The 14,342-nt window shown below is 48.5% G+C and overlaps 3 protein-coding genes across 3 annotated transcripts; 1 reads left to right on the forward strand and 2 right to left on the reverse strand.

The window, feature by feature from the left end:
- Window positions 1-776: 776 nt before the first annotated feature.
- LOC135095875 (uncharacterized) lies at window positions 777-3,666 on the forward strand. Its single transcript, XM_063997019.1, has 2 exons — window positions 777-852; window positions 1,058-3,666. Exon 2 carries the CDS (start codon window positions 1,122-1,124, stop codon window positions 2,079-2,081), a length of 960 nt encoding a protein of 319 aa, XP_063853089.1. The 5' UTR covers window positions 777-852; window positions 1,058-1,121; the 3' UTR covers window positions 2,082-3,666.
- Window positions 3,667-4,760: 1,094 nt separating this feature from the next.
- Window positions 4,761-8,048, reverse strand: LOC135095858 (uncharacterized). Its single transcript, XM_063997000.1, has one exon. The coding sequence runs from the start codon at window positions 7,727-7,729 to the stop codon at window positions 7,049-7,051; it is 681 nt and encodes a 226-aa protein (XP_063853070.1). The 5' UTR covers window positions 7,730-8,048; the 3' UTR covers window positions 4,761-7,048.
- Window positions 8,049-8,925: 877 nt separating this feature from the next.
- On the reverse strand, window positions 8,926-11,985 carry LOC135095857 (uncharacterized). The gene is made up of 2 exons (XM_063996999.1): window positions 11,184-11,985; window positions 8,926-10,069 (listed from the first exon to the last, which is right to left on the reverse strand). Exons 1-2 carry the CDS (start codon window positions 11,766-11,768, stop codon window positions 9,950-9,952), a joined length of 705 nt encoding a protein of 234 aa, XP_063853069.1. The 5' UTR covers window positions 11,769-11,985; the 3' UTR covers window positions 8,926-9,949.
- Between the last annotated feature and the right edge of the window lie 2,357 nt (window positions 11,986-14,342).

Below are 14,342 nucleotides of genomic sequence, written 5' to 3' on the forward strand. Positions count from 1 at the left end.
TTGTTATTTTAGCCTGTAAGAATTATTATAAACTTGAAATATTGATGATAATAATAACAATCTGGCCATCTAACCCGCTCTTAGTCACCCTTGCTGTGTCCCCTGTACCACTTGAAGACCTCCACCAGACCCCCTCTTAGTCACCCTTGCTGTGTCCCCTGTACCACTTGAAGACCTCCACCAGACCCCCTCTTAGTCACCCTTGCTGTGTCCCCTGTACCACTTGAAGACCTCCACCAGACCCCCTCTTAGTCACCCTTGCTGTGTCCCCTGTACCACTTGAAGACCTCCACCAGACCCCCTCATAGTCACCCTTGCCGTGTCCCCTGTACCACTTGAAGACCTCCACCAGACCCCCTCTTAGTCACCCTTACTGTGTCCCCTGTACCACTTGAAGACCTCCACCAGACCCCCTCTTAGTCACCCTTGCTGTGTCCCCTGTACCACTTGAAGACCTCCACCAGACCCCCTCTTAGTCACCCTTGCTGTGTCCCCTGTACCACTTGAAGACCTCCACCAGACCCCCTCTTAGTCACCCTTGCTGTGTCCCCTGTACCACTTGAAGACCTCCACCAGACCCCCTCTTAGTCACCCTTGCTGTGTCCCCTGTACCACTTGAAGACAGCTGTGAGTGATGAAGTAAAGAGGTAAACAGTAGCAGAGGAGTTAGGGACAACCAAGATGACATTATACAGACACAGGAAATAGAGAGAGGATGAGGGGAGATAAGGGTCTGATGCCACCTTGCTGGGAGACACAGTGAGAACTTCAGTGTGTGGAGCTGTTCTTCTGGCGGGGCCACATTCTGCAACACCTCTGTGGGGCACCTCCACTACTTTCCAAAGGCTCCAGGTCAGTGTTTTTTTTTTTTTTTTTTTTTTCCAGAGGTAATGGATTGGCGAGAGCGAGAAAAAAAAAAAAGTGGATTTTGGGAAGTTAAGTAAAATTATTAAAGTTAAGTAATGAAAAGTGAATAAGTGAACACTGCAGCCATGTTCTGTACAGGGACTGCCACTTGTGCGCCTGATGGCTTCCTGCACCGACTCTTGTGTTGCAGTGTTGCTGTTGTTTGACAGCCTGTGGCGCAGGGACTGCACCGCCGCCAGCCCACGCCAGCAGTGATGTGGGCAGGAAGTGTGGTGGTGCTGGTGCTGGCAGTGCTGGCTCTCGGGGCAAACTTCCCTCCCCCTCGTCCCCCCTTCCTGTGCCCCTCGCATCATGACAACACCGGATATGACGGCGCCAGGCACAGCAGCACCAGCACGCCCCTTGAAGAACGCGTGTGTGTGCAGTGTACATCACGGCAAGGCACGCATGAATCACTGGCGCTCATGATTGCCTCGTGTGGGGCGGCCTGGCAGGATTACAAGGTGCAGGCGCAGTGTTTCAGAGGCACGACCATTCCTGACGCCTTTATGGGAGTCCCTTACACCAACCCCTTTACTAACCGCACCTATGTCAACGCTTACTGCGCCATCTGTAACGGTGAAGACCCCACCCGGCTAGATCCCTGGCTGTTCTCCTTGGTCTGTGAGGACGCAAGGCGCCCGCTGTACAGACCAGACCACTACGACGGCGTCTACTTCGACAGTGTGGACCACCACATCGTGTACTTCAGTGACGGAACGTGGAACGCCATCTCGCCTGATGTGGCTGTCTCAGCATCCCTTCCCTGCCACACTGCCATTGCAGAACCCATTCGTGTTGTGCACGCAGGTCATGGGACTCCACGTCCTCCACACCATTCAACACCGCCACTTTGCTTTTCTCGGTCAGCCTCCAGCGGTGTGGCCCCGAGGAAGTGCTGGAGCTGGAGTCTGATCTCTGCAGAAAGGTCATTTGTCCACGCCCGGATGATAAGTTTCGTAAAGGAAGATGTGTCACTGTGCCACAGGGTGCCACTGTCAGCACGCAGGGCGCTGCCATCAACACGCAGGGCCCCGCGGCACCGTACTGTGCCGTCCGCCACTCCTGCGCCGTGCCTTGGCTCTCAGACAGAGGGTGCCGCTGCGACGCCTCCTGCAGGGAGTACGGGGACTGCTGCCGTGACTCACACCACTACGACGAGGCGCAGCAAATGAAGAACTTTGCCTCGCATACTTGTGTTGCTGGACCCACGCCCGCGTACGCGAAGACCAAGTGTTCGGAGGACTGGGGCGATGAGGAGGTGCTGGCGCTGTGCCTGAAGGGAAACAAGACCCCTGGCGGTAGTGGCAGCCTGTTCCCCGTCACCAGCACCACCACGGCTCACACCTACATCGACCACCACTGTGCCATCTGTAGCGGCGAGGACCTGGCCCACCTACGCGTGTGGCTCGCTCGTCTTGAGTGTGCAGATTGGCCCCTCAAGTATCAGCGCCCCAGATGACGAAGACTACAGTATTGTGTTCGGGGATTCTGACTCTGGTGAGGGAAGATGAGGCATTTTGAAGCCTAGCCATGGTCCCTCGTCCTTCAGGCCTTGTTCCCTGACCTCTGTAGCTCCCGGAGATGTGAAGAACTACACAAGAGAGTGTGATCCTGAGTTAGTGGCGACTTGTGGCCCTGAGGCGCAGGAACACCAGCGTGTCTTTTGTCAGCCTTACGTAGCCACGGTGTACCAGGGTAGCCACGCATTCAGGAACCAACATTGTGTGTGCCTCCTGCAATGGCTATGAGCAGTACGAGTGTGTGTGGATTGTCCCGACGATTCCAGGACTCGGTGTGAGTGTTCATGATGCTGCTAGACTCCTCAGACCACAGCGGCAGTAACTTTGTCGGATTCACTGGCCAGTGTGGAGGGAAATGTGCGGGACAGAGTCTGGCAAGCACAGGAAAATCTTTTGTTCTGCAGCGTCTCTGCCCATCTCTGCACCCTCTGCTGTGCACCATGCGAGGAGCCCGCCAAGGACAGGAAAGTTGGGATCTTTCTTCACAGCAGCCGGGACAAGCACCACCACGGGGCCAGGCACAGCTGCCGGGACAGGCACCACCACGTGGCCAGGCACAGCTGCCAGGACAGGCACCACCACGGGGCCAGGCACAGCTGCCGGGACAGGCACCACCACGTGGCCAGGCACAGCTGCCAGGACAGGCACCACCACGGGGCTAGGCACAGCTGCCGGGACAGGCACCACCACGGGGCCAGGCACAGCTGCCAGGACAGGCACCACCACGGGGCCAGGCACAGCTGCCAGGACAAAGACTCTGCAGGCGGCGCCGACACGCGGTGATGCCGCCGGCGAGGGGCTCGGTGACTGCCCCGGGGTGCTGCCGCCTGAGGCAGAGTTCATCAGGCAGACGGACGGGTCCCTGCAAGTGCCGGCACAGGGACGCACGTACCACGCTGGGGAGTACGAGGGCGCAGAGGGGGGCGTGCTGGTGTACGGGTCTGTACGCAAGTTCTCGGCAGCACTGGGGTGGGTGAGCACCGTGGGGCTGAGTCTGTCCTGCCTGGCCCTGGCGCTGCACCTCGCCGCCTTCTGCGTGGCGCCCAGCCTCAGGAACCGTGCTTCGGCAAGCACGGGCGTCTGGCGTGGTGGTGTAATGCGCGTCGTGTCTTTTGTATCAGTTAGGAAGAGCAGGGGACCCAGCACAGAGCCCTGGGGCCCCCTGCCGTGCACCTTCACTCTGCTGGACGCTGCTGCATGTACTATTGTGCCTCTACATGCTGCACCTGCTGGAGGTGTTTCAGTGGTACAAGGAGTGTGGCGAGGGTGACACAGGCAGAATTCTCAGGATACAAAAAGACATGTTATCAATGTCTGTCGTATTTCTCTATTCATTCCTTTGTTCTCTTCTGTGCATACTAATGTTATCAATCTCATATTTCTTTATTCACTTGTTTCTTCTCTTCTCTCTATACAAGTGTTATCAGTCAATCGGCCTCAGTTCTTTATTTTACTTTACTGGCCAAGAACACATTACATTGTACAGTCTTCCGTTATACGGAAGAAAAAATAAACGAAATAAAATAAATAAATAAATAAATAAATAAATATATATATATATATATATATATATATATATATATATATATATATATATATATATATATATATATATATATATATATATATATATTACAGTAGACTGGGAAATTAAATGCATAAAAAAAAAAAAAAAGGAAAGAAGTACACACACAAAAAAAAAACTAGTGAATTAATTTCACAGTATAAAAACCCTGACACACACACACACACGTACACACACACACACACACACACACACACAAGTTCAGCATTTTCATCACCCTGGCACACAGTAGCAGGTTGTCTCATTGGTACTGAACTAACAGGGATGCAATCTACAGTATTGCTCCCTTCTCAGTACAACAAATACTTAATACAGGTGATGTACAACATTCTCTCTCTCTCTCTCAAAAATGTTATGTGGAGTGTGAAACATTTTTTTATTTTTTATTTATTTATTTTTTGGGTTGGTCTTTGTACTGCTATCAAAGAGTCTATTCTAAAGTTCCTGTCTCTCTTTCTCTCTCTCTCTCTCTCTCTCTCTCTCTCTCTCTCTCATTTTTTTCATGCATTAATGTATATTTCTTATACATTATTTATTATTATAACTTGCTTTCTCTCTTTAAATTCTCGGCAATTAATCATTCCACTTCTTACTTTTTCTTCATTTGTTTGTCTTTTTTTCTTCTTTTCTGGCACCACTCATTTTTTTCATCTGTTTATCTTACCCTTTGTTTTTCACTTTTATGGCAATATTTTCACTATCTTTTTTTGATCTGTTTATCTTGCCTTTTATTTATCTCTCTTTCCTTGTGTCAATATTTTCATTATGTCATTTTTTATTTTCATTTACCTTCGCTTCTCTTTTCTGTTAATATATTCATTAACCTTCTTTTTCGTCAATTTACACGTTTCCTGTTTTGTGCTTTTAATATTTTTTTTTCTCATTTCTTCTTTTCCCTCTCTTTAAACTTTTGACAATTAATTCTCACCTTCTTTTTTCTTTTCACTTTTTCCTCTCTTCATACTGTCGACAATTAATCTTTTCATTGACACTCCAGTTTTTCCGGCAATTGTGCACAGTTTCTGTTGAGAGGTGAGTGAGCCGGACACCAGTGGTCACACAGCTCTTGTAAGTGTAGAGGAAAGGGAGCTATGAAGAGAGAGGGGTGGGGTGTCTCAGGGGAGGGAGAAGGCAGGTGTGTTGAAGGAAGAGTATTAAAGCAAATTGAAAATGACAAAATACAGACTGGCTTGAACTGTAACATTACAAGACAAGGTAAATCTTTGAATCCCTTGTTGTTTATCTCATCCTCCAGACTCTTGCTGCTCCCTAAACATAACAAAAAAGTAATCCTAATGAGAATAGTAAATTAAAAGAATGATCAATTGTGTAAACTGTAAGACAAGCCAAATAATTACTTGAATCAACTTGTTTATCTAATCTTACAAACTCTGCTTTTCCTTCCTTGTGCACTAATTAAACTGACAACTAAAGCATTAAATTAACTGTGTCTTTCCTTACCTCTCTCTCTCTCTCTCTCTCTCTCTCTCTCTCTCTCTCTCTCTCTCTCAAAAATGTTATGCAGAGTGAAACATTTTTTTCTTTATTTTTTTCATTGTTCTTTGTACTATCAAAGTGTCTATTCTTAAAAGTCAGTCAAGCATTCTCCTCTCCCACCCTCATCTTCACAATTTATAAACACCAAGTCGTCTTTCTTTGTACATCGAGACGACAAAATCATCGCCTCTCTTCTCTTTGTACCTCCCTTCGTTGCTACATTCATTCGCTCATTCATTAATTTTCAAACACCAATTTCTTCCTTTGTACTTCTCCTTGTGCTGTGTTGAGACAGCTGACGTGTCCCTAAGGCACGCTGGTACATGTAAACAAACTGCTATGGAATGAAATGGTTTTGTACAGTGAAGTTCATAAGTCCTGAACACTGCTATCATTCCCTACTACTCAGACGGGTTTATGGATGGGGATGATAGGTGGAAATAGGTAGGTATATTTCATACAGGGACTGCCACGTGTAAGCCCGGTCGCTTCATGCAGCTTCCCTTATTTCTTATGTTCTTATGTACTACTGTGCTTGTCTCCTGTCACAGTCTTTAGGGCCATAGTCTGCAACACTTCAGCACTGCACCTCCACTACTTTCCAAAGGGTCTAGTTGAAGTGACACATGTTTTCAAGGTGTTTTTACAGTTCTAGTGACAGATTCACATTTCTACATTATTAACAGGTGAAACACTCTTGAGAACCTGGCTAATCTCTGTGGCCTTGGAAAACAGTCATAATGAGAGCAGAGCATTACAGAATATTGGCCTTGTGCTATGATCTCTTGGAAATCTGAGCTGTTGGGGGCTAGAGGCTGTCACAGGAGTTAAAACTGTTAGCAAATTATGAGACACAACACCGAAGAAACACAGAAGACATGGTGAAGCTGAGAACACGAACACTGGTGGAGATGTGGCAGTGTGGCAGAGGTAGAAAGATGCTGGATGTGGAATGCTGAGGTGTGCTGCCCCAAGGAGATTCTGGTTTGTGTGTGATGGTGAGTGACTTGATGATGATGATGATGATGAAGAGTGTGTGTATTTTGAAGGGCATCTGTGTTGTGCAGGTGTGGAGAGTTGAGCCACACCTGCCAGGCTGTGGTTTGTACTGGTGGAGTGTGGGAAGTGAACACAGGTTTGTACTGTGGGTGTGTGGCAGGCAGGGACCAGGACGAGTGGTGCTAGGTGGTGTCTGGCAGGGTGTGCTGCTCTCCCATCTGTCCTCCTTCTCTTGCCTCACCCTGCTTCCCTTCCTCTCTTGCCTCCTCCTGCTCTCCTTCCTCCCCTGTGTCCTGTGCCGCCCGCTGCCCTGCCTGGCCGGCCTGCAGCACAGTGAGGTACTGGTTGGTGTAGTACATGTGGGCGCCATCCTCCCGTGTCCAGTCCCGCAGCGGGCGGGTGCTGCGGTAGGGGTTGGGGCGAGCCAGGGACACCTGCACCTCTGGCTTGGCCCTCCTGAGGGAAGCCAGGTCCCTCTGTGCCTCTGAGTGGTTGAAGGAGGTGAAGGCAAGGGGCGCAGCGTCGTCGGCCATGAGGGCTAAGGAGTCTGGCCAGGTGTCCCCCTCCCACTCGTGGAAGCCACAGTTGAAGGCCAAGCGCAGGGTGGCGGGGGGGTGGCTGCCGCAGTGGCCTGGGGCAGGTTGTGGTACAGGGCACGACGGCACTCCACCACCAGCTGCCGGTCCTTGTCCCTGCACTGCTGGCACAGCGCGGCCCTGTGGCACCCCTGTGGGCCGCCCAGCCCTGGCCCCACCAGCAACACATGCAGGCGGGCCAGGACTGGCAGGCGATGCATCAAGTACTCCCAGGGGGCGGCCACACGGGGCTCCCGGCCATCCTCCGCCCCCACCACATGCAGGGTAAGGACGGGTGCCGTGGCCAGGCCTGGCCACACCTGCTGCAGCACGTAGAGGGCTGTGAGGGGGAAGGTGAGGCTCTCTGAGGCCCCAGCGACAGCCACGGGCCGCAGCCTGCTGGCCAGGGAGAGCATGTGCTCCTCCATGATGGGGGCCAGGGGGCGGTACTCCTGGTCCAGGGCGGTGGGCAGTGTGATGGCCTCCCTGTTCTTGGCCTGCTGGTTGCAGCAGGAGCACAGCTTGTACAGCTCACACCACTGCCGGTGCTGCTCCCGGTCCTCCCGAAGGTGGTCGTGGCAGCAGTAGTACACGCCACAACAGTCCGGGCAGCAGCCGGACCCTGCCCCCAGCGGCCCCGTCATACCACGTGTCGTGTTGACATCTTGAGCTTCAGCTTGGCGCTACAGGCGGCTCGCTTTGCTCCTGAGTCAGCCTTTGTAGCGACAACTCCTGCTGGGAAAAACAAAAAGGCAAACACAAACTTAACGTTATCCTTCATATTAATTGTCAATACACCTGGCACGCCATGCATTCTCTCCAGGGACTCCTTCACTGCCTCAATACTCCTTCCATTGCTACAGCTGGCACGCCATGCACATTGTCTCCAGGGACTCCTTCACTGCCTCAATACTCCTTCCATTGGTACACCTGGCACGCCATGCACATTGTCTCCAGGGACTCCTTCACTGCCTCAATACTCCTTCCATTGATACACCTGGCACGCCATGCACATTGTCTCCAGGGACTCCTTCACTGCCTCAATACTCCTTCCATTGGTACAGCTGGCACGCCATGCACATTGTCTCCAGGGACTCCTTCACTGCCTCAATACTCCTTCCATTGCTACACCTGGCACGCCATGCACATTGTCTCCAGGGACTCCTTCACTGCCTCAATACTCCTTCCATTGGTACACCTGGCACCCCATGCATTCTCTCCAGGGACTCCTTCACTGCCTCAATACTCCTTCCATTGCTACAGCTGGCACGCCATGCACATTGTCTCCAGGGACTCCTTCACTGCCTCAATACTCCTTCCATTGGTACACCTGGCACGCCATGCACATTGTCTCCAGGGACTCCTTCACTGCCTCAATACTCCTTCCATTGCTACAGCTGGCACGCCATGCACATTGTCTCCAGGCCGAGTGGTTTTGCCACCCAGAGACACTGGCTTTTCTTGTTATTATTTAGTTATTTTCTTTTATGTAAGAGGGCTGTTGGAAAAGGACAACAAAAAATTTGAATAAAAATGCCAACTTAATGCCAGTTCCTGTAGAGGAGCCAAATAAAATGAGAATAATAAAAATAGATAAATAAAACGATGTCTTGAGCCTCCCCCTCGTTGAAAGACTTGAAGCCATTGGAAGGAGGAAATGCAGAAGCAGGCAGGGAGTCCCAGCGTTTACCTGAGAAAGGGAAGAATGAATGAGAACACTGGTTAACTCTTGGTGTTGTCTCTGCCTGCCCTCTCACCCTCCCCCTTCACGCACACCACGACCACCGCAAGCCTTTCACGACATTCCAGGGTGCCCTGTGCACTCTGCCGCCTTCTTTCATGACAGAGCTGCCTACATCTATCTTTTCTCCTCTTACATTCCTCTCCTTCCTATACACAAAGACTCCTGCTCCTCCTCCTCCTCCATCCTGAATGTTCTGTGCCTCTCCAATCATCACCTGCTCACCACCACGCACGTGAACGCCCTCCTTTGAATGTCTCGCTCGCCGCCATCATCACCATCACCACCGTCATCATGACCACGGGCACAGCTGGCAGCAGTGAAGGAGCAAAGACGAGGGCGCAGTGATGCAGGGCCAGTCATCACCAAACAAGCACACAGACAACACAGTTGGTGACACAACAGGATGGTGAGGAACACGAGGGCAGCCTTTCCCTTCCTGGACGAGAATATGAGGAGGAAAGTCACCACCACGACAATTACACAGAAACTGTTAGCTGCTACACTTGTGTGCTCCCTCACCTGTAGAGAGAGAGAGAGAGAGAGAGAGAGAGAGAGAGAGAGAGAGAGAGAGAGAGAGAGAGAGAGAGAGAGAGAGAGAGAGAGAGAGAGAGAGAGAGAGAGTGTGTGTGTGTGTGTGTGTGTGTGTGTGTAATGAAAAAAAAACAACAATGCCCTTAACAAACAAAACACTTTCCTAAATACATATCATTAATAATTGGAGAAAAACTACAGGACACTTCGTTAAGTTGTTTACTTACTATGTAGGAGACTACTGGTCTTGTTCTTCTATATATACATCCGGCACGTCGTCAGCAGCCCCGGCACTCTCTTCATTGGAGGAATATAGCACGCTTGATGTCATGTTTTTTATCATTGACTTTGATTGATGGCTTGAAGGTCGTACAGTCACTGCTGGATGTGGAAGCAACACACTGCTTCGCTAGTATGATGTCTCTTACGGTTTCTGTTATTAGCATACTTCTGTCTTTTGTTTTCACACGGTTGACACTAGAGAAGCAGCGCTCACAGTCAGCATTAGCATGAGGCAAAGAAAGACATCCTAGTGAAAAGTCTGAAACAAGCTTAAACTTGGGGTTTCCATCACTATCCTCCAGAGTTTTTATGGCACACCAAAATTTATCAGGCTGGTTGTAATTGCTTTTGTCCACTTTTTCGCCATGTTGGTAATGGATTCAGGCAGATCTTCTACGGCAAGCCTCTTCCACTCATCGTCCAGTTGCTGGAGGGTAGAATCATCCTGGGCAATGATTCGGGGAAGGTGTGTCGCGAGGGGCACCAAACTTTGCTCTTGCACTTTGCCCTGGATGCCTAGAACACTGGCTGGCTCCAGCATATGCATTCTTGAAGGGATTTCATCTCCGAAATTAAATCTCTTCCTGATCTGTTCTGCTGCTACTATCAAAAATAATCTGCAGTGGAAGCGAAACTCATACATTTCATTTTTTTTTTTTTTTTCCTTGCTTAATTCTGGATTGTCTGTTATTGTTTTTAAGACAGATGCACCCAAATACACCTGCTCTAGCATCAGGAACTCACGTTGATATCTTGGATCAACTTTTGAAAGCATGGTTTTCACAATGTATTCATGGTTCATGTACACCAGTAGCAATTCTTTATATAAATTACAAACTTGCCTGTGCAATTCAGTTATGACCACTCTTTCTCTTTGAAATAAAAGGTTCAGCTTTTTGGTAATACTTTGGTAATACTGAAGAAAGGAGGCAGTAGTAAAGCCTGGTAAATGGATTGTGCAGTTGTTCATAAGCACTTCTAACTGTGCTACCACAAGTTTTCGTCTGTTGAAAATTTAATTCAGTAAACAACATCTGAAGAGGGCCCCACTGCTCAAGCATCCTTTTCACAACAGCCGTGTAGGAAAGCCAGCGCGTTCTACATGGCAATAAAATCCTAAGCTTTTGAGCCCCAGCAAACTCTTGAAATTGTACAAATTGTGCCAATCGTTTTGAAGAGTTCTTGAATGTGTTGTGGACATCATGAGCTAGTTGTTCAATAGCATCAGGTAATTGTTTGCATGCTTCAGAGGCACATATATGGGCAGAATGGCACACACATTTCATAATAAAGATTCCTGGGCAAAGTTCCTTTAACCTGCTACTCACAGAGTTATTAGGCACCATCATAGTGCTGCATCCATCAGAACCAAAGCCAATGATATTACAAGTAGGTATACCATTTTCAGTAAATGTTTTCATTATCTCTGAAAACAACCTGGCAGCTGTAGCACCTTCATTAGCTTTACTAGGATCACTACTAAATAATGGCACTAAATCCAAAAATTTGGTGACAACAGCATTTCCTTCAACCACTCTTACCATGATGCATAAATTCTGACAGACCGATATATCTGTGGATTCATCCACAAGAATGCTCAACTTGTTCTGCTTCAAGATGTTAATGAGCTCTTGTTTGTGAGAGTGTGCCATAACATTACCACACACTCTTTGACATTTTGTTCTTTTCATTTTCAATTCCTTTGCAATAGCGGAGTCAGAGAAGCAACCTTTCAGGACTTCACACAGATGATCGGCCACACGGAAACTTATATTGTGTTCCACCATAAATGCAGTAAGCCTTATTTCAGCAGCCTTAACAGAATCACTTTTACTAGTTTCATTATCACCACGTGCACTTGTAAATGACTCCATAAGTATTTTGGATGAGGATGGCGCACACATTTTCTTGTGCTTTGCAGTGTTTTCGTGCAACTTGAGAGTTGTGAGCTGGGCGGTTATTTCAACACTGCAAATAAGGCACATGGCCTTACAAGCATCCTTCTTTGCAGGCCCCACCCACGGAAACTGTTTGTCCCACTCGGGCCTATATTTCTGTTTCCGTCTCGCTTTTTTCGGCACTGCACCACATGCCTCCTCTCTCTCCTTTCCTTTCTCTTCAGACATTTTTAACGAAAACTGAAAGTCCTGTCCTGCGTCGCGACGCGCGAGACTGACGACTGACTGACGACTACGAGACTATGGGACGGGGACTCGGGGAGCGGACGGACTGGTCGCAGACAAGAACGAGACCTGTTGTTCACCCGTATGGTGAGACTTGTCTCGTAAGGAAAGCAATACATCTGGCACTTTCAGGTTTTTATTTTGTTGTTCAAATTTATGTAAGAAATTTTGCATTACCTGATATTGATAACATTAATTTTCACTCAAATTATTGTATATTTCATAAAAAATATCGTACGAATTCCCAAATTATCGTATAATCGTATGAGTCCCATTGTACATCGTACACTGGCAAAAATTATTGTTCTTGTACAATAATTATCGTACGTCTGGCAACGCTGGCGGGAGTTACTTCCTCTCAGCTACTGTATGCTCTGAGTTGCCTCTTGGGTCATTCTCCTGCCTTCCTTCACGCATTTCTTTGCTTAACCTTCTTATTTTGTGGCTGGCTTTCTGCTGTCACCCATGGCCTTGGTGTCCCAGTGGCTCAGGAAGACTCCCAATCTTTGTGTCGGGTCAGATGTGGATGATGATGGTCTTTGCAACGGCATCTCTAATGGCTCAGTCTGCCTCTTCCCCTTTCCTCGGCGAGTCTTCCACAGGAGATGCTTCCCGTCTGGCGGCATGTTAGCAGACGCTCACCCGAGGGCGCTCCTTTCACGGTTGGTGATCATGCAATTCACACAGACACTGGACTAGAGAACTAATGCATTTTTCTATATATTCCCATAATGGTATGCACTCTTTGGTTAAAATGAAGATAAATAATGCGTGGTGTAGTGATACACACTGAGTTTAACAGAAAATGCCATGCTGGTGCTTCAGCTGGTGGCCATTGTTGGGTCTGTTTTCAAAGGTAGTCCGCCAACGACACGGTAACAATTTATGGACATTTTATTCCCGCCATACAAGAAATGTGAATCTGTTGGTCATGGACAGAACTGTGAAGACTGAGGCAAACTGTTGGGTGAAAGTACTCACTGTACAATTACCTGGCCATGAAATGTTACTCTGGGAAGCAGGTACCGAGCGAGGCAAACACCTGTGACACACCACGTCACTTTCATCATGGGCTGTGTGTGTCTGGGCTGGGTCAGCTGGTGCAGGGTTAGGCCTGGAGTCCCCCAGGGGTAGGGCAGGTCAGTACCTTTCACCATTATGTGAGGGAATCCCTGCAGAGTTCAAAGTTCATTTTGATAGAGATAATTATCAGTAAGTTTGCACATATTTTTTGGTTGTTAAGGTGTGGGATTTTACCTCAGTTTCAGCATCCAGCACTGCAGGTCATGCCTCGCCATACTTCGGTGAGGCTGACGTGGAAAGAGGAGGAAAATAGTGCCTAACCGATTCCTAAGCCAAGCGGTCTCCTGCCAATTATGGACGTCCTTTTTTGCCTGCCTCAAACTCGTGTTTGGGGTTATTTTTGACCGATGTTGCTTCTACAGCATGCAAGATCGTCATTCGTTAGTATGAAGGCAAAGAAAATGTCAGCAATACTATTGTGACTCTCATTTATCAAGTATTCTAAAACCTCCGACTCGTCTCCTGGGTGGCGATTCCGCTGGCCTCGACAAAGGTGCGTGCACTTTCAATTTTTTTATTAACTAATTAGATCTTCACTTTTTTATTTTTATACTGTACACAAAGGAATAATTGGCGCATCTCCACATGTATGTTGAGTGAGAAACGCTCACTATTAACTTTTACAAACCAAATTACAAACTAAATTACAAACCAAAATAGGTCCGCCCTTCGCCTCCGATCAAGCCAACCTAGCGATCGCGGATTGTGGCTTCACTCATTGAGAAAGACTCGACTTATTGTTTCGTACTGGGATGTATTTCAAGGAAATGTATGTATCACAATACCAACAAAAAGTGTATACAACCACATTAATGCTTACCGGGGTAGAGTTGGCCGTAATATGTGAGTGTTGTTGTTAAGGGCCGTGACGATCAGTGTGACAATCATAAATTATGTGCCCTCTGGTGAAGTGCCTGTGGTGTCATCACAGGCGTGGCAGCTGTCCTGACTTCTTGGGGAAGGCACAGGTGAGGCGGATGACAGCTGACTGTCTTGAGGGATGGACGCCTGCCGCCGCCAGTAGGGTGGACAGGTCAAAACTATTTATCCCCGGAGCAAAGACTTGTGTGCGGAGAACAGTACGGTGTGAGTGGAGGCGAGGGCGCTGCAGAAGGAAGTGTTCAACAGTGTCAGGCACTGTGTGGCACCGAGGGCAGCGTGGGTCAGATGAAAGATGTAGATGGTGAAGGTGTTCGTGTGAGGCTAGTGAGAGGCTACGTCCAACACTGGACTTTTTCTTATCCAAGGCTGTGGAGAGGAGTCAGTTCTGTAGAGGCCCATGGAGGTGGTGCGGAGGTCATGTATTAGTCAGTCATCCCATAGAGATGGAGATCAGGCGTTGGGTATGTGAGAGAGGAGCAGCTGGAGTACCTGAAGCAGTCCACGGCAGCTTGTGTTTTTCCATGGGGCCGCGGTGAATATTGCCAACACTCA

The sequence above is a fragment of the Scylla paramamosain genome, unplaced genomic scaffold (assembly GCF_035594125.1).
Source record: "Scylla paramamosain isolate STU-SP2022 unplaced genomic scaffold, ASM3559412v1 Contig2, whole genome shotgun sequence".
Classification (NCBI taxonomy): Eukaryota; Metazoa; Arthropoda; class Malacostraca; order Decapoda; family Portunidae; genus Scylla; species Scylla paramamosain.

Excerpts from the sequence above, each read along its gene's own strand:
- LOC135095875 (XM_063997019.1), top strand. The coding sequence starts at position 1,122 with ATGTGGGCAGGAAGTGTGGTGGTGCTGGTGCTGGCAGTGCTGGCTCTC.
- LOC135095858 (XM_063997000.1), bottom strand. The coding sequence starts at position 7,729 with ATGACGGGGCCGCTGGGGGCAGGGTCCGGCTGCTGCCCGGACTGTTGT.
- LOC135095857 (XM_063996999.1), bottom strand. The coding sequence starts at position 11,768 with ATGTCTGAAGAGAAAGGAAAGGAGAGAGAGGAGGCATGTGGTGCAGTG. Across the intron at positions 10,070-11,183 it reads GTCAGAATTTATGCATCATG|CAACTGGACGATGAGTGGAA; the intron begins GTAAGAGTGGTT and ends TCTACCCTCCAG.